We start from the raw sequence: 16,546 nt of genomic DNA on the forward strand, positions 1-16,546 counted from the left end.
AATGAACAAAGCGTATCGTGTCAAAAACTCATGCTTTTCTTTTTTAGAAACCAATATCTTCACAGGGAGATCCTTGAACCCAGGGTATCATTACCCTCACTGAATGGCCGATTCCAAACGGGTTCATACGCGCTTGGCGCCAATTGCATGGTTTTTCTCTAATTGGATTGTTAGGAAACAATTAAAATAAGTAGTAAATCGCCTTCAAACATCCTTAGGGGTAAAAAAAATACTAGCAGAGCTAGGTTTTTGATCCTCGGACCTCTGGGTTACGAGCCCAGCACGCTTCCGCTGCGCCTCTCTGCTACTTTGACGGATTCTGCTCCTTGTCAACCTCCTCCACGTTGTGTTGGTAAAAATATCTTTGTTAACGTTCCTTTTGTACTTTTGAACAGGTTTGAACTGTCAAGGTAGTCGTGGCCGAGTGGTTAAGGCGATGGACTAGAAATCCATTGGGGTCTCTCCGCGCAGGTTCGAATCCTGCCGACTACGAAGAGCTTTTCTCTTCTTTTTTGGTTTTGAACAGCAAATGTCACGAAATAATCTTTTCTGAAGAAGCAAGTTTGATCGCAATGAAATGATACCTTTGAACCTCCAACGGGAGTATAAAGTCCTGAAGGCGCGACGACGTCGTGTCAAAAAGTTAGTCAGTTTTTAACTCTCAGACACCAATCCGTTTACTAGGCCAACCTCATAAGCAAGATATTACCCTAACTCAATATTGCCGGTGGGTATTTTTTCGCACGTTTTCTCTCCCGCTTGTCGCCGGTTGCATGGTTTTTCTTTAATTTGATTGGTGGACAATAAGGAAAAATAAGAAGTAAAACGTCTTCAGAAATTCTTTCATGTAATAAAAAAAATTCTAGCAGAGCGAGGTTTTGATCCTCGGACCTCTGGGTTATGGGCACAGTACGCTTCCACTACGCCACTCTGCTGCTGACAGATAACGTCTTGAAATTTAACTATTCACTTGGCTGCTTTCCACCGGTGGATTTTAAAATCGGTCCTTTAATTATATATAATGTTCTTTTTTGCCTGAATAAGATAAAAAGAAAATTTGTTGCTTTAACATAATAAGAGAAAGAACATCACTCTCGACTCATACCCTTCTGAGGGATTAGAAAATCTTATGTACGAGCAAAACGGCCATTAAAAAAATTTAAAACGATACTTTAGCAGAGCGAGGTTTTGATCCTCGGACCTCTGGGTTATGGGCCCAGCACGCTTCCGCTGCGCCACTCTGCTGCTGACGGACGACTATGGATTTACAACCGTATTTATCGGTTGCTGTTACTAAACCGTTTTATATGCTACATGGACCTCCCTTGTTCCATGTTTCATAAATAGTACGTGTGTGCTCTTTTATTCTTTTTAAACGAGAAACTTTTTTCCTTCACCTCATCCTTAGAACCAATTTAACATCCATAAAGTGGAACTAAGGCCTCTTCCACATCACACCGGAGGAATTTGAAAACGGAGATTTCACTCTGAAAATGCATTAATGTTTTCTGTCCACACTACTCCGGAGGAATTTAAAAACGCAACAATCACCGGCCATTTTGGATTTGTGCTTAAAAAAGAACTCGTTCACTAAATCATATGATTATTGTGGCTATATCGTTTTCGAAAAGCTCCGTTTTCAAAATGTTTTCCGTCCACATGAAAACGAAAACCCGTTTTCCTTTTCGTGTTTCCGTTTCGTTAGTGTGTACGATAGGCCTAATAACCGTAGAAATATAACTGCGTTTTAAGATTCCTCTGACGGAATGTAGACAGAGCCTAAAACATTTTACTTACCACAGATTTCACAAGGTAGTCGTGGCCGAGTGGTTAAGGCGATGGACTTGAAATCCATTGGGGTCACCCCGCGCAGGTTCGAATCCTGCCGACTACGTTGAACTGATCTTTTATCTTTTTATTCTTGTGTGAACTGAAATAAAATGGCTGCAGGTCTCCTCGCCATCACTGAAGACGTTGATGCATGTGTTAATTACGAATTTTACAACCCGAGAATCCAAAAGAAAACATAATTGTGATCACTGATCTGTCTGGGTTTTGACAATGATTACGTTTTTTTCTGTCTTAAGAGGTTTTAGGAGTACTTGTGATTACGATAAGTTTTTTTGAAAGTTGCATTTGTACGTTTTCAACAACGAAGTGACTATTTTTGGCTTATACAGTTCTGAAAGATAGAAATTGTAACCCCCCTCCTAGCTGATGTTAATTTTGCTTCCAGGAAATTAGAAGCAAAATCTATTCGTAAGAGTGAAAGAGAAAAATGAAAAACTAGCAGAGCGAGGTTTTGATCCTCGGACCTCTGGGTTATGGGCCCAGCACGCTTCCACTGCGCCACTCTGCTGCTGTAACGAAAACTGCTCTTTGTTAACCTCATTCACGTTGTCTTGGTAAAAAAGTCTCTTTGTGAGCGCCTCTTTTGTACTTTTGAACGAGTTTGGATTGCCACCGTATCCTTAGAGCCAAACTGAAACGATGCTGTAATTAATTAAAAGTGATTTAATCTTCTTGACCGAGGTTTAAATCAATTTTCTGCTTAGCGTTACGTTGACAAGGTAGTCGTGGCCGAGTGGTTAAGGCGATGGACTCGAAATCCATTGGGGTCGCCCCGCACAGGCTCGAATCCTGCCGACTACGAAAAACTGATGTCTATTTTGGTTTTCCACAGGGAATGTTTGTTTATTATTTGGCGATAAACATGTCCGAACGCATTATACCTTTGAACCTCCGATGGGAATAGGAAGACCTGAAGCACGACCACGCCCTACAGTTTGCTAAAAGCATCTGAAGTTTTAGTTTCCTTAAACTTTAAAATTAAAGATCGAAAAAGTATACCGTGTCAAAAACTCCGAAACCAATACCTTCACAAGGTGATCCTCGAACACAGGTTATCATTACCCTCAGTTAGTGGGCGATCGATATTTTTGTTGTGCGCGCTCTCCTACATTTGGTGCCAATTGCATGGTTTTCCTTTAAATTGACTGGTGCGAAATAAGTAAAAAGTAGGCAGTAAAACGCCTTTAAAAACTGTTACAGCTGAAAATATATTACTAGCAGAGCGAGGTTTTGATCCTCGGACCTCTGGGTTATGGGCCCAGCACGCTTCCACTGCGCCACTCTGCTGCTGACGGTTTGTCTTGAAATATTTAATTTGACAGCTTTCCTCTGGTGGCCGTTCATTACATCTAATGTTCCTTCTTCTCTGAATAAAAAGCGTCGAAATTTTTTCTTGCTCGAACGCAGAAAGAAAAAGAGAATCACTCATGGTTCATAAGCTTCTTAGAGATTCGAAAATTGAATTTAGCGACAAAATTGTTTAACATTGCGAACATGAAAAAAAAAAATGAAAACAATCATGTTTAGCAGAACGAGGTTTTGATCCTCGGACCTCTGGATTATGGGCCCAGCACGCTTCCACTGCGCCACTCTGCTACTGACGGATACCTATGGATTTACAGCCTTTTTTAATCGGTTGCTGTTACTGAGCTGCTTCATGTCCCGCGTGGACCTCCTTTGTTCCTTGTGTATAAGAATGGTGTGTGCTTTCTTTTTTTGCTTTGTTCACCGTATCCTTAGAGCCAAACTGAAACGATGCTGTAATTAATTAAAAGTGGTTTAATCTTCTTGACCGAGTTTTAAATCAATTTTCTGCTTAGCAATACGTTGACAAGGTAGTCGTGGCCGAGTGGTTAAGGCGATGGACTCGAAATCCATTGGGGTCTCCCCGCGCAGGTTCGAATCCTGCCGACTACGAAAAACTGATGTCTATTTTGGCTTTGTCCAGAGAATGTTTCTTAGTATTTGACATAATAAAGTCCAAACGCATTAAAATACCTAGGGACTTCTGACGGTGGTAGCCTGTAGGGAGACCTGAAGCACGACAACGCCCATCATTTTTCAAAAACAATCTGAAGTTTTAGTTTCAAAAAACTTGAAAATTAAAAATGAAAAAAGCATATCGTGTCGAAAACTTATTTGTTTCATTCTGGAAACCAATATCTTCACAAAGAGATCCTTGAACCGAGCGTGTCATTACCCTGGTTGAATTGCCGATTCCAAACGCGCTCTCCAGTGCTTGGCGCCCATTGCATGTTTTTTTTCTTTAATGTGATCGGTAGAAAAGAAGTAAAAGGCTGTAAATTGCCTTTAAACATTCTTGGAGGTAAGAAAAAAATACTAGCAGAGCGAGGTTTTGATCCTCGGACCTCTGGGTTGTGGACCCAGCACGCTTCTACTGCGCCACTCTGCTGCTGACGAGTAACTATGGATTTATGACTGTTTTCTATCGGTTGCTCTTACCTCTGCTTTTTATGCCACATGGTTCTCCCTTGTTCCATGTTTTATAAAAAGTTTGTATGTTTGTTATTTTTTTGCTTTAAAATGAGAAACTTTTTTCCTTCACTTTATGGTGAAACGATACTATAATTTAAACATGGTTAAATCTTCTTGACCGAGTTTCAAATCAATTTGCTGCTTATTAGCGTTACGTTGATCAGGTAGTCGTGGCCGAGTGATTGAGGAAATGGACTAGAAATCCACTGGGGTCTCCCCGCGCAGGTTCGAATCCTGCCGACTACGAAGAGCTGTTCTCTTCTTTTTTGACTTTGAACAGTAAATAATTATTTGGAAATGATCTTTTGACAACAAGCAAATTTGATCGCAATCAAATAATACTTTTAAACCTCCGATGAAAGGTTAAAGGCCTGAAGCACGGAAACGCGTTTCATTTAGTAACATACAGAATCAGTTGAATTTTCAGTTTTATAGGACTTTTAAAAATGAAAAAAAGAATAGCGTGTCAAAAATGTGCTTTGTTACTCTCAGACACCAATTTATTCACAAGGCCAACCTCGTAGGCGAGACAGTACCTTTGCTTAAAATTGCAGATCGATATTTTTGTTGCGCCCGTTCTCCCGCGCTTGTCGCCCGTTGCACGGTTTTTCTTTAATTTAATTGGTAGAAAATAAGTGAAAAGAAGCAGTAAAATGTCTTCAGGCATTCTTTTAAGTTTAAAAGAAACTACTAGCAGAGCGAGGTTTTGATCCTCGGACCTCTGGGTTATGGGCCCAGCACGCTTCCACTGCGCCACTCTGCTGCTGACGGAAAATGTCTTCAAATTTAACTATGGACCTGAATGTTTTCCACTAGTGGATTTTAAAATCGGTCCTCTAATTATATGTAATGTGTGTGTGTTTTTTTTTTTGCCTGAATAAAATAAAAAGAAAATTTGTTGCTCCAACATAATGAGAAAAAGACCATCACTCTCAACTCATACCCTTCTGAGGGATTAGATAATCTAATGTACGAACAAAACGGCCATTAAAATGTAAACACGATATTTTAGCAGAGCGAGGTTTTGATCTTCGGACCTCTGGGTTATGGGCCCAGCACGCTTCCACTGCGCCACTCTGCTGCTGACAAATACTACTCCTCATTCACATTGTCTTCCTAAAACATCTCTCTGTGAATGCCTCTTTTGTACTTTTGTAAAATTCGAGTCGCAGGATTGGCTAATTCTAGATTCTCCTGGGATCTATGAAGCCTAAAGTGATCTAAAAATAACTTAAGAGGGGTTACCTTGTTGGGAATAAGACCTGTGTGGGGGATGAACTGTCTTACTCTTTATCCTTTCTTAACAATACCTAGTAACGCTGTGTATGTTGGTCTGAGGTGAAAATGACAGACATTATTAGAAATTACCCAGCTTTAGTTTCATAGAAAGTAGAAGCTTATCATCTAAGTAGCTTCTGGAGACAATGATTTAACGAGAGAAAGTTGTAATTGACATCACCGTAGTAGTCGTGGCCGAGTGGTTAAGGCGATGGACTTGAAATCCATTGGGGTCTCCCCGCGCAGGTTCGAATCCTGCCGATTACGAAGAGTTGTTCTCGTGTTTGGCAGATCTGGGGGAGGGGTCCAGGGGTCCCGCACCCCCCCCCGCCTTATTTTGGGTAAAAAAGAAGAAATAACACAGGGAAGAAAAGGCGCAGGGCAAGCAAACAAAATCGCCCTTCCTCCCCCCGCCCCCTTTCTTAGCTCTAGCTCTCTAGTTTACGTGATATTTTCACAACAAGCGAGTTTGATCGCAATCAAATGATACCTTTTGAACCTCCACCAAAAGTTTAAAGGCCTAATGGACGGAAGCGCGTTTCATTTAGTAACAAACAAAATCATTTGGAATTTTTAGTTTCATAGTTTCAAAAAGGAATAGCGTGTCAAAAATGTATTTTTTTTTACTCTCGGACACCGATACGTTTACAAGGCCAACCTCGCACGCGAGACATTATCCTTGCTTAATATTGTCGATCGATATTTTTGTTGCGCGTGTTCTCCCGCCCTTGTTGCCGGTTGCATGGTATTTCTTTAATTTGATTAGTGGAAAATAAGTAAAAAGCAGCAGTAAAACGTCGTCAGACACTTTTTTAAGTTAAAAAAAATATATAGTAGCAGAGCGAGGTTTTGATCCTCGGACCTCTGGGTTATGGGCCCAGCACGCTTCCACTGCGCCACTCTGCTGCTGACGGATACCTATGGATTTACAACCTTTTTTGATCGGTTGCTGTTACTAAGCTGCTTCATGTCCCGCGTGGACCTCCTTTGTTGCTTGTGTATAAAGATCATGTGTGTGTGTGTGTGTGTGTGTGTGTTTTTTTTTTCTTCACCGTATCCTTAGAGCCAAACTGTAACGAATTAATTAAATGGTTCATTAAAGTGGTTTAATCTTCTTGACCGAGTTTTAAATCAATTTTCTACTTAGCGTTGCGTTGACAAGGTAGTCGTGGCCGAGTGGTTAAGGCGGTGGATTAGAAATCCATTGGGGTCTCCCCGCGCAGGTTCGAGTCCTGCCGACTACGAAAAACTGCTGCCTATTTTGGTTTTGCACAGAGAATGTTTTTTTTATTTATTTGGCGATAAACATGTCCGAACGCATTATATCTTTAAACCTCCATGGGAATAGGAAGACCTGAAGCACGACCACGCCCTACATTTTGCTAAAAGCATTTGAAGTCTGAGTTTCCTTGGACTTGAAAATTAAAAATCGAAAAAGTATACCGTGTCAAAGACTCGGAACCAATATCTTCACAAGGTGATCCTCGAACACAGGGTATCATTTTCCTCAGTTAGTGGGCGATCGATATTTTTGCTGTGCGCGCTTTCCTGCGTTTTAAATCGATATTTTGCTTAGGGATATGTTGACAAGGTAGTCGTGGCCGAGTGGTTAAGGCGATGGACTCGAAATCCATTGGGGTCTCCCCGCGCAGGTTCGAATCCTGCCGACTACGATAAACTGATGTCCATTTTGGTTTTGCACAGAGAATGTTATTATGATTATTTTATTCGACAATAAGTCCCAACGCATTTAAATACTTAGGAAACTTCCGACGGTAGTAGTCTGTATTGAGACCTGAAGCACGACAACGCCCACCATTTTTTTAAAAATCATCTGAAGTTTTAGCTTCATAGGACTTAAAAATTAAAATGAACAAAGCATACCTTGTTGAAAACTTATTATTTTATTCTCGGAAACCAATGTCTTCACTGGGCGATCGTTGAACCCAGGATATGATTACTCTCGCTTCTTGCCGATCCAAGTACGTTTTCCCGCGTTTGTCTCCAATTGCATGGTTTTCCTTTGATTTGATCGGTGCAAATTAAGTAAAACTGGCAGTAAATTAAAATGCCGTTAAACATCCTAAGAGGTAAAAAAAAAATTACTAGCAGGGCGTGGTTTTGATCCTCGGACCTCTGAGTTATGGGCCAAGCACGCTTCCACTGCACCACTCTGTTACTGTAACGAATACTACTCTTTGTTAACCTCATTCACGTTGTCTTGGTAAAAAAGTCTTTTTGTGAACGCCTTTTTTGTACTTTTGAACGAGCTTGAATTGCCAAGGTAGTCGTGGCCGAGTGGTTAAGGCGATGGACTAGAAATCCATTGGGGTCTCCCCGCGCAGGTTGGAATCCTGCCGACTACGAAGAACGGATGTCTATTTTGGCTTTGCACGGAGAATGTTTTTGATTATTTGGCAATAACCAAGTCCGAACGCGTTGTATCTTTGAACCTGCTTCGGTAGTAGCAAGACCTGAAACACGACAACGCCTTTCATTTTCAAATACTTATCTGAACTTTTAGTTTCAAAAGACTTGAAATTAAAATTGTCAAAAACGTACTTTTTTATATATTCGGAAAGCAATATCTTCACAAGAAGATCCTTCAACCACTCTCGCTAATTGCCGATCCAAGTGCGTTCTCCCTCGTCTGTCTCCAATTGCATGGTTTTCCTTTAATTTGATCGGCGCAAAATAAGTAAAAATAGGCAGTAAAACGCCTTTAAACATTCCAATAGATAAAAAAAAATTACTAGCAGAACGAGGTTTTGATCCTCGAACCTCTGGGTTATGGGCCCAGCACGCTTCCACTGCGCCACTCTGCTGCTGACAGATACTACTCCTCATTCACATTGTCTTGCTAAAACATCTCTTTGTGAACGCCTCTTCTGTACTTTTGTATAATTCGAGTCACAGGATTGGCTAATCCTATATTCTCCTGGGATCTCTGAAGCCTAAAGTGATCTAAAAATAACTTAAGAGGGATTACCTTGTTGTGAATAAGACCTGTATGGGGGATGAACTCTCTTAAACTTTATCCTCTCTTAACAATTCCTAGTTGGTCTGAGGTCAAAATGACAGACATTATTAAAAATTACCCAGCTTTAGTTTGAGAGAGAGCAGAAGCTTACCACCTGAGTGGCTTTTGGAGACAGTGATTTAACGAAAGAAAGTTGTAATAGACATCACCGTAGTAGTCGTGGCCGAGTGGTTAAGGCGATGGACTTGAAATCCACTGCGGTCTCCCCGCGCAGGTCCGAATCCTGCCGATTACGAAGTGCTGCTCTCGTTTTTGGCGGATCTAGGGGAGGGGCCCTCCCCCCCCCCTTATTTTGGGTAAAAATAGAAGAAATCACAGAAGGAAGAAAAGGCGCAGGGCAAGCAAAACAAAACCGCCCTTCCCCTCCCCCCCTCCCTTAGTTCTAGGTCGCTAGGCCACATGATGTTTTGACAACAAGCAAGTTTGATCGCAATCAAATGAAACCCTTAAACAAAATCAGTTGAAATTTTTAGTTTCATAGAACTTAAAAATGAAAAAAGAATAGCGTGTCATAAATGTGCTTTTTTACTCTCGGACACCAATACTTTTACAAGGCCAACCTCGTACGCGAGACATTACTCTTGCTTAACTTAATATTGTCGATCGATATTTTTGTTGCGTGCGTTCTCCCGCCCTTTTCGCCCGTTGCATGGTTTTTCTTTAATTTGATTGGTGGAAAATAAGTGAAAAGAGGCAGTAAAACGTCGTCTGACATTGTTTTAAGTTAAAAAAGAAAACAACTACTAGCAGAGCGAGGTTTTGATCCTCGGACCTCTGGGTTATGGGCCCAGCACGCTTCCACTCCGCCACTCTGCTGCTGACGAGTAACTATGGATTTACAACCGTGTCTTATCGTTTGCTGTTACTAAACCATTTTATATGCTACATTGACCTCCCTTGCTCCACGTTTTATGAATAGTGCGTACGAGCTCTTTTTTTTTTTCTTTTAAACGAGAAACTTTTTTCCTTCACCTCATCCTTAGAACCAAACTAAAATGATGCTGTAATTTAAACGTGATTAAATCTTCTTGACAGAGTTTTAAATCGATTTTTTTTATGTTGACAAAGTAGTCGTGGCCGAGTGGTTAAGGCGATGGACTAGAAATCCATTGGGGTCTCCCCGCGCAGGTTCGAATCCTGCCGACTACGTTGAACAGATCTTTTATCTTTTTATTCTTGTGTGAATTAAAAAGAGAAGGCCACAAGTCTCCTCACTCTCACTGAAAAAGTTGGACATTTACATGCATGTGTAAATCACGAATTTTAGAACTTGAGAATCCAAAAGACAACAACTTTGATCACTGATCTGATTGGTTTTTAAAATCATTATGTCTTCAAACATTTTCAGTATTTCGAGAGGGATTTTAGGGTAATTGTGTTTTCAATACACTTTAGTGTGTCTAGCGGAACTTTCTTTTTTGCCTTTTACATTTTTGCTTACAGTTCTGACTGACGTAAAACTTGCTAGCTGATATCAGGTTAATTTTTGCTTACAGCAAATAAGCAGCAAAAATATTCGTGAGACTGAGTGAAACGGAAAAACAAAAAAACTAGCTATAGCAGAGCGAGGTTTTGATCCTCGGACCTCTGGGTTATGGGCCCAGCACGCTTCCACTGCGCCACTCTGCTACTAACGAATCACTGTGGAATTATATCCGCTTTTTTTTTCGGCTGCTGTTACTAAACTGCTTTACACGCACATGGAATTCCTTTGTTCACTTTCCTTCTAAATAATCATTCTTTGTATTTAAATGAGCTGCTCGTTCTCTACGTCACATCCGTAAAGAAGAGCTGAGGCCTCGTCCACATTACGCCGGAGGAATTTGAAAACGCAACAATCATCCGCCATTTTGGAGTTGTGTTTGAAAAAAAACTGTGTCTGGTTAATCACATGATTATCGTGACTATATCGTTTTCGAAAAACTCCGTTTTCAAAATGTTTTCCGTCCATATGAAAATGAAAAACGGGCCTTTTTAAATTCCTCGGGTTTGAAGAGCGTTTTCGAAAGGCTCCGTTTTCGTGAGTTTTCCTTTTCTTGTTTTCGTTTTCGTTAGTGTATACGATAGGCCTAATAACCGTAGAAATATAACTGCGTTTTAAGATTACTCCGGCGGAGTGTAGACAGAGCCTAAATCATTTGACGTACCACAGATTTCACAAAGTAGTCGTGGCCGAGTGGTTAAGGCGATGGACTAGAAATCCATTGGGGTCACCCCGCGCAGGTTCGAATCCTGCCGACTACGTTGAATTATATTTTTGTTATTCTTGTGTGGACTGAGATAAAATGGTTGCAGGTCTCCTCGCCGTTTTCACTGAAGGCGTTGATGCATGTGTGAATTACGAATTTTACAACCTGAGAATCCAAAAGATGACATGATTGTGATGACTGATCTGACTGGTTTTTGAAAATGATTACGTTTTTGAATATTTTGTCTTAAGATAGGTTTTTAAGAGTACTTGTGATTATAGTACGCTTTTGTCGAAACTTGCATTTGTGCGTTTTCAACAACTTAATGACTATTTTGGCTTATACAGTTCTGAATGACGTAAAAGGTAACACCCCTCCTAGCTGATGTTAATTTTGCTTCCAGGAAATTAGAAACAAAATCTATTCGTAAGAGGGAAATAATAAAAAAAAAAAAATGAAGAAACTAGCAGAGCGAGGTTTTGATCCTCGGACCTCTGGGTTATGAGCCCAGCACGCTTCCACTGCGCCACTCTGCTCTCGGCTAGAAGCTTCCTCAAAGATTTAAGATTTGTCTTCGCTTTATTTGATAGTTCTTGAAAATAGAGTTTTGTTCAGTCATAGAACCTTAGCATCTCGAACTCGGTTATCACGAACTCCCCATTATCTTGAACTCAAATCATTTTCGTTTGGATATGCTTTTTCAGTCACTTACTATCGGCTCTCTCCAATCCACAACATCTCGTGTATTAGATTCGTTTCCCTTAACAGTTCAGACAGCGGGGTTTAACTGTACATAAGTGATAAACTAAGAGTTCGAGGAACTATTTCCCTATTACTCTTGAGTATGGAATCATGTTATGTTATATTTCAAAGTAGAAAAGAAAGGTCCAAAACTGTCTCTAGTCGGTCTTATTTACTAACAACATTTAGGGAAAATGACAGCTAAAAGTAATAAAAAATAAAAGCAAATTAAAACGTAATTAACAACAATCTTAGCAGAGCGAGGTTTTGATCCTCGGACCTCTGGGTTATGGGCCCAGCACGCTTCCACTGCGCCACTCTGCTCACGTATGACATCTAGAAATATTTTAAAAAGAAAAGAAATGTCATGTTATCCCTATTGAGGGTCTTCGTTGGAATTAAAAAACTTACTTTCAAATAACATTCATAAGATATGACTGCGAGAAAAAAGAACAACAAATAGAAATGTTAGCAGAGCGAGGTTTTGGTCCTCGTACCTCTGGGTTATGGGCCCAGCACGCTTCCACTGCACCACTCTGCTACTGTGACACTACTCATTAGGTTGTCTTGGTAAAAAATCTCTTGTACTTTTGAACGAGTATGAACTGTCAAGGTAGTCGTGGCCGAGTGGTTAAGGCGATGGACTAGAAATCCATTGGGGTCTTCCCGCGCAGGTTCGAATCCTGCCGACTACGTTTAGTAATTTTTTGTCGAAGCTTTTCAGGCTTGAATCATATCTTTACTTGTTACATTGAATTTGACACCTCTGTGCAGTGGATAAAAATAAGCTGTGGCCAGGTGCCCGTTTCTCGAGAGCCCCGGAAACTTTTTGTCCTCGTAAAGCCATTTTTAGTTTATCTTTATCTAAAAACGGAGAAGTGTATACAGCTGAAACTTCTTGCATGAAGAGAACCTCTGTTCATATTAAGAATACGTGAATCAAACAGCTCGGTAAAAATAAGGTTCGAAATTTTGCTGCGGCTTTCCGGGTGCGAAAACTTATCGGGACCTTCGAGAAACGGGCCCCAAAATACATAATAATGTTTGTGTCACAAACTCTATTGTTTGATTATTTTTGCAGGTTGCTCGTGTAACGCAGGTGGTTCTGTAAGCCAGTCGTGTAACGCAATCACCGGGGAATGTTCATGTTTACCGGGTGTCGGTGGATCCCAATGTGACAGGTAGGCTGACTCGAGTCTTGCAATTAAACGATTAGTTACCAAAGCAAAGAAATTTTTTGCTGCGTCGGCAAACACTTCTCAAACTCGTTGATAATTCATGAAGTTTAAACAAAGGAAATCATGACCGTGACGGTGTTTGGATATCTGATCTTAATTCGCATAGATTTTAACGATTTTATAACTCCTTTTTCAGCTTAGTTAAAGTTTCGATTGAGAAGATATATCAAACACGAAAGACTGTGTTTGAGGACATTTCCAAACACCTTGAATTTCGTCTGAAATACTCCGCTACGCGTCGTATTTTCAACTCTCTTCTCGGTGATTGGAATGTGGTGAAACACGGTCTTCCGTGTTTAATATGTTACATCAATCTTTTTTAAGTTTCCTCCAATTTAACAGTAACGTCGTGACATAAAATTTCAACTCTCTTCTCGGCGTTTGGAAATGTGGTAAAACACCGTCTTTTGTGTGTGATATGTTACTTGACACACATAATTGGCAAGGGAAATTAAACGTTGTGGCAAATTTTAAAAGTCTTATGCGTTGAAAACATTTTGAGTGTTAGCCCTTCATCAAAGAAAGTAGACATTACACCCCCGATCTTTACCTCAAAACACTAGTTATCGTTGATATTCAACAGTCTTCATGCTTCTATGACTCCAAATCTAAGAATGCGCTTTTAGTCAGTATTTGGTGAATTGGTTTTTCCTTAGCTGAGAACTTTGTTTCACGTTTCACTTAGGAGTAATTTTTTTTCACTTTTCTTTAATTTTATTCTGTTATTTGATCCTAATAGGGTTGTATCTGACGATTACTACTACCCTACTCTTCATCAGTATAAAATCGAACTGGAAGACACCCTCACGTCATTGAACGATCAGCCGGCTTACTTCAGATATGATGAAAGCGAGTTTCCTGGATTTTCTAGGCGAGGTTATGCAGTTTTCTCACAGGTTCAGGTAATACCACTAAGGTCATTAGCGTATCATTCATTTAATAAAAATAATAACGATATTTCAGTGTCTAAAGAATCTAGCACCTGTGAAGCACAGGCGCTAATTGGGACACTCTAACTACAGTTACAAAATTACAAAACCAACAAGATAAGGGCGAGGATATATAAGGAAAGGAGATGTCAAGTTATTTTATAACATAGCTAGCAAAGAATCAGAATGCCTAAGCTTGCATCATTTACCAAATAGACGATGGTGTTCCATATTCTCTAAGAAAGAAAATGCGCGCTTGAGGTCTAGAAAAACTGCTAGTGGACACACGAACGAAACGCGAGTGACTTCAACAGTTTTTTTTTTTTTCTAGAATTCGAAGGTGCATCATTTTCTTAGGAATATAGGAACATGACCTTGACCAATTGGTTTGGAATACAGCATGAAAACGTGAAAATATTTTAACCTGCGAAGAGGAGGTGATTGCGCTGGCAACACATCCGTGACATACGTGCTCTATAATTTCCAGCCGTGCATCTATAAAGGAGAGACGCTCAATCAGCTCCAATAGCGGGAATACAGCAGCTATATTCTAAAGGTCCATGACGTACGCTAAAGCATAAATCAGTTGTTTATTCGTCATTACGTTATTTTCGTTTGTTTGCGGGGAGCAGGGATGGCGCAGTGGTGAGAGCACTCGCCTCCCACCAATGTGGCCGGGTTCGATTCCGGCCTGGTCTCATATTTGGGTTGAGTTTGTTGTTGGTTCTCGCCTTACTTCGAGGGTTTTTCTCCGGGTTCTCCGGTTTTGCTCCCTCCCGCAAAAACCAACATATCTAAATTCCAATTCGACCAGGATGGAGGACCTGCATGAAAACCAGCTAAGGCTGAAGTGGCTTCCTCTTTAAATAGTGTAATATATTTATTTAGGTTTTTCTTTTACTGCAGGCTTCCATACATGTAATAATTGACGTTCCTCGAACAAGTAAATACCAGCTGATATTCCATTACTTGCTGGCTCGTTATGCCCCCGTTACGGCTTTGGTGAAGTTTATTCCTACACTTGACTCTGGTAAGTTCTCTTCACGTTATAGCACTGGATTTTTTTTTAACAGAGGTTGCCACCGATCGTCCACACCTGGGCTATAGGCTGACCTTTCAATTAGAAAAAAAGACTCCCAGAATATAATGCCACACTTTAATTCACGCAGAACATTGTTTAACTGCTTCAAACAAAATTGTTAAATGATAATGCAAGTAAAGTGCAGTTATAGGTCAGTTTTGCGTTAGTTCCAACCATATTGACAGAAATTGTTATTTAGAAACCAGTAAATGGAAATTTATCTCGATAATTATGTATGTAAAGTTACCCTTACCACGTTTCTTATCAACTCATTCTGAAATGTGTTTCATACCCGCCCCGCTGGTAATTTCCCCTCCCTCCCCCCTTCTGAGAAAAGCTCCACCGCTTATAAAGCTGCTCAAACCCGACGTTGTACAAGCAAAACTTAAGAGCTGATGCCCAGGATTTAACACTATTTGTCTGTATTATCATTGTTCTTGCAGCTACGTTCCCGTCAGGCACTGCAACAGAGCAAACGTTAGATGTTCGGTTCCGCACCACGGCCACGTGGATCTTTGCTATTGCTCAGTTCCTTGTGGTCCGAGATAACTGGGGAGACACACAACAAGTTTTGCTGAGTCAGGGAAAATGGAAGTTATCAATTGACGCCCCTGCTTCTGATCTGTTGTTGGTATGTAGCGTGAAATGTCAGCGGTACCCTTGGTACCTTGATATAACCCTGCATGGAGGAAAATGTCGCTGCACGAATTCGACTTTATTAAGGTCTCTGCAACCAAAGAAAAATTGTTGCGATTTCCTTGGTACGCAACGAGGGAATATTTGTTACAGATACGAAGTAAAATGGATAGAATAGAAACCATTTGAGCCAGGAAAGCCTTAGAAGCAATGACAGAAAGACCTAAATAACTTACAAGCAGCTTTCGGCACACGTGTCAGAGACGTGTGTCGAAAGCCGCTTGTAAGTTATTTACGCCTTTCTATCATGGAAGCAAAATGGTTCTCCGAAAAAACATATATATTTCGCGAAAAACGTGGCCTGTGCGCGCAAAAGGGGAATCATTCATGGAAATAGTATTCCGTAACAATGTTTTCCTTTGTAGGGGCCCTAAGTGTATAATTTTTACCATGACGTCTTGAAAATTTAGCCTAGGCTTTTGGTCTTCGTCGCTTGTATTCCGAACAAAACTTTCGGCTGCAATGTTTTAAAAACATTCTTTTTTCCAAACGGAAGAGTGTAGTAACTTAGTTATCACCAGGTACTTAGTCTTTGTAATACAGAATTAAATTCTCCTATTTAGTATGATACGAGAGATAACAAAACCAGTAAGGAGAATCTGTTTTTATCAAAGGATTACATGGTGCTTCTGCCAGAAGAATACTACAGACCTCAGAACCTCGAAGTGCAAGTTTCCAGTCCTTGTGAACTGAGGGGCGATCAAAAGCATTGTGCTCATTTCGCCTACCCCAACCTCGAACAAGAGGGGTTTGTGACCATACAGGCTGAGGATAGTTCTGTTGTTGGTGGAATAAAAAGAAACACGCGAGTTACAGATATTCCGTTTCAAGGGTTGATACTTAGTGGTTCACGAGTAAGTGGCTTCTTAAAAAAGGAGTTGAGTTTCTAGATATACTGCTATTGTACATGCTATCTAACCGGAAAGAAAACATTTGTCAAATTTATTAAAATAAATCCTTAAAAGAAAGAAAATCATAGCTTTGATGGTGGTTTGGATCTATGATCC

General features: G+C 40.4%; 1 protein-coding gene and 14 non-coding genes across 15 annotated transcripts in view; 14 read left to right on the forward strand and 1 right to left on the reverse strand.

Annotated features, from left to right (window-relative positions):
- LOC145463628 (uncharacterized) overlaps positions 1 to 16,546 on the forward strand; it is a 75,367-nt gene that overhangs the window by 54,973 nt on the left and 3,848 nt on the right. Inside the window, exons 26-30 of the mRNA XM_081447389.1 lie at positions 12,677 to 12,776; positions 13,573 to 13,735; positions 14,669 to 14,792; positions 15,287 to 15,474; positions 16,154 to 16,393. Coding sequence (XP_081303515.1) covers positions 12,677 to 12,776; positions 13,573 to 13,735; positions 14,669 to 14,792; positions 15,287 to 15,474; positions 16,154 to 16,393 — 815 coding nt within the window. The remainder of the gene's footprint in view (positions 1 to 12,676; positions 12,777 to 13,572; positions 13,736 to 14,668; positions 14,793 to 15,286; positions 15,475 to 16,153; positions 16,394 to 16,546) is intronic.
- Trnas-aga (transfer RNA serine (anticodon AGA)) lies at positions 411 to 492 on the forward strand. Its single transcript has one exon. It is a non-coding gene; the product is annotated as a tRNA-Ser (tRNA).
- On the forward strand, positions 1,813 to 1,894 carry Trnas-uga (transfer RNA serine (anticodon UGA)). Its single transcript has one exon. It is a non-coding gene; the product is annotated as a tRNA-Ser (tRNA).
- Trnas-cga (transfer RNA serine (anticodon CGA)) lies at positions 2,571 to 2,652 on the forward strand. The gene has a single exon. It is a non-coding gene; the product is annotated as a tRNA-Ser (tRNA).
- Positions 3,687 to 3,768, forward strand: Trnas-cga (transfer RNA serine (anticodon CGA)). The gene has a single exon. It is a non-coding gene; the product is annotated as a tRNA-Ser (tRNA).
- On the forward strand, positions 4,512 to 4,593 carry Trnas-aga (transfer RNA serine (anticodon AGA)). The gene has a single exon. It is a non-coding gene; the product is annotated as a tRNA-Ser (tRNA).
- On the forward strand, positions 5,811 to 5,892 carry Trnas-uga (transfer RNA serine (anticodon UGA)). The gene has a single exon. It is a non-coding gene; the product is annotated as a tRNA-Ser (tRNA).
- Trnas-aga (transfer RNA serine (anticodon AGA)) lies at positions 6,788 to 6,869 on the forward strand. Its single transcript has one exon. It is a non-coding gene; the product is annotated as a tRNA-Ser (tRNA).
- On the forward strand, positions 7,217 to 7,298 carry Trnas-cga (transfer RNA serine (anticodon CGA)). Its single transcript has one exon. It is a non-coding gene; the product is annotated as a tRNA-Ser (tRNA).
- Positions 7,910 to 7,991, forward strand: Trnas-aga (transfer RNA serine (anticodon AGA)). Its single transcript has one exon. It is a non-coding gene; the product is annotated as a tRNA-Ser (tRNA).
- Trnas-uga (transfer RNA serine (anticodon UGA)) lies at positions 8,819 to 8,900 on the forward strand. Its single transcript has one exon. It is a non-coding gene; the product is annotated as a tRNA-Ser (tRNA).
- Trnas-aga (transfer RNA serine (anticodon AGA)) lies at positions 9,733 to 9,814 on the forward strand. Its single transcript has one exon. It is a non-coding gene; the product is annotated as a tRNA-Ser (tRNA).
- On the forward strand, positions 10,828 to 10,909 carry Trnas-aga (transfer RNA serine (anticodon AGA)). The gene has a single exon. It is a non-coding gene; the product is annotated as a tRNA-Ser (tRNA).
- Trnam-cau (transfer RNA methionine (anticodon CAU)) lies at positions 11,319 to 11,390 on the reverse strand. The gene has a single exon. It is a non-coding gene; the product is annotated as a tRNA-Met (tRNA).
- Trnas-aga (transfer RNA serine (anticodon AGA)) lies at positions 12,209 to 12,290 on the forward strand. Its single transcript has one exon. It is a non-coding gene; the product is annotated as a tRNA-Ser (tRNA).

The sequence above is a fragment of the Orbicella franksi genome, chromosome 12 (genome assembly GCF_964199315.1).
Source record: "Orbicella franksi chromosome 12, jaOrbFran1.1, whole genome shotgun sequence".
Taxonomy (NCBI): domain Eukaryota; kingdom Metazoa; phylum Cnidaria; class Anthozoa; order Scleractinia; family Merulinidae; genus Orbicella; species Orbicella franksi.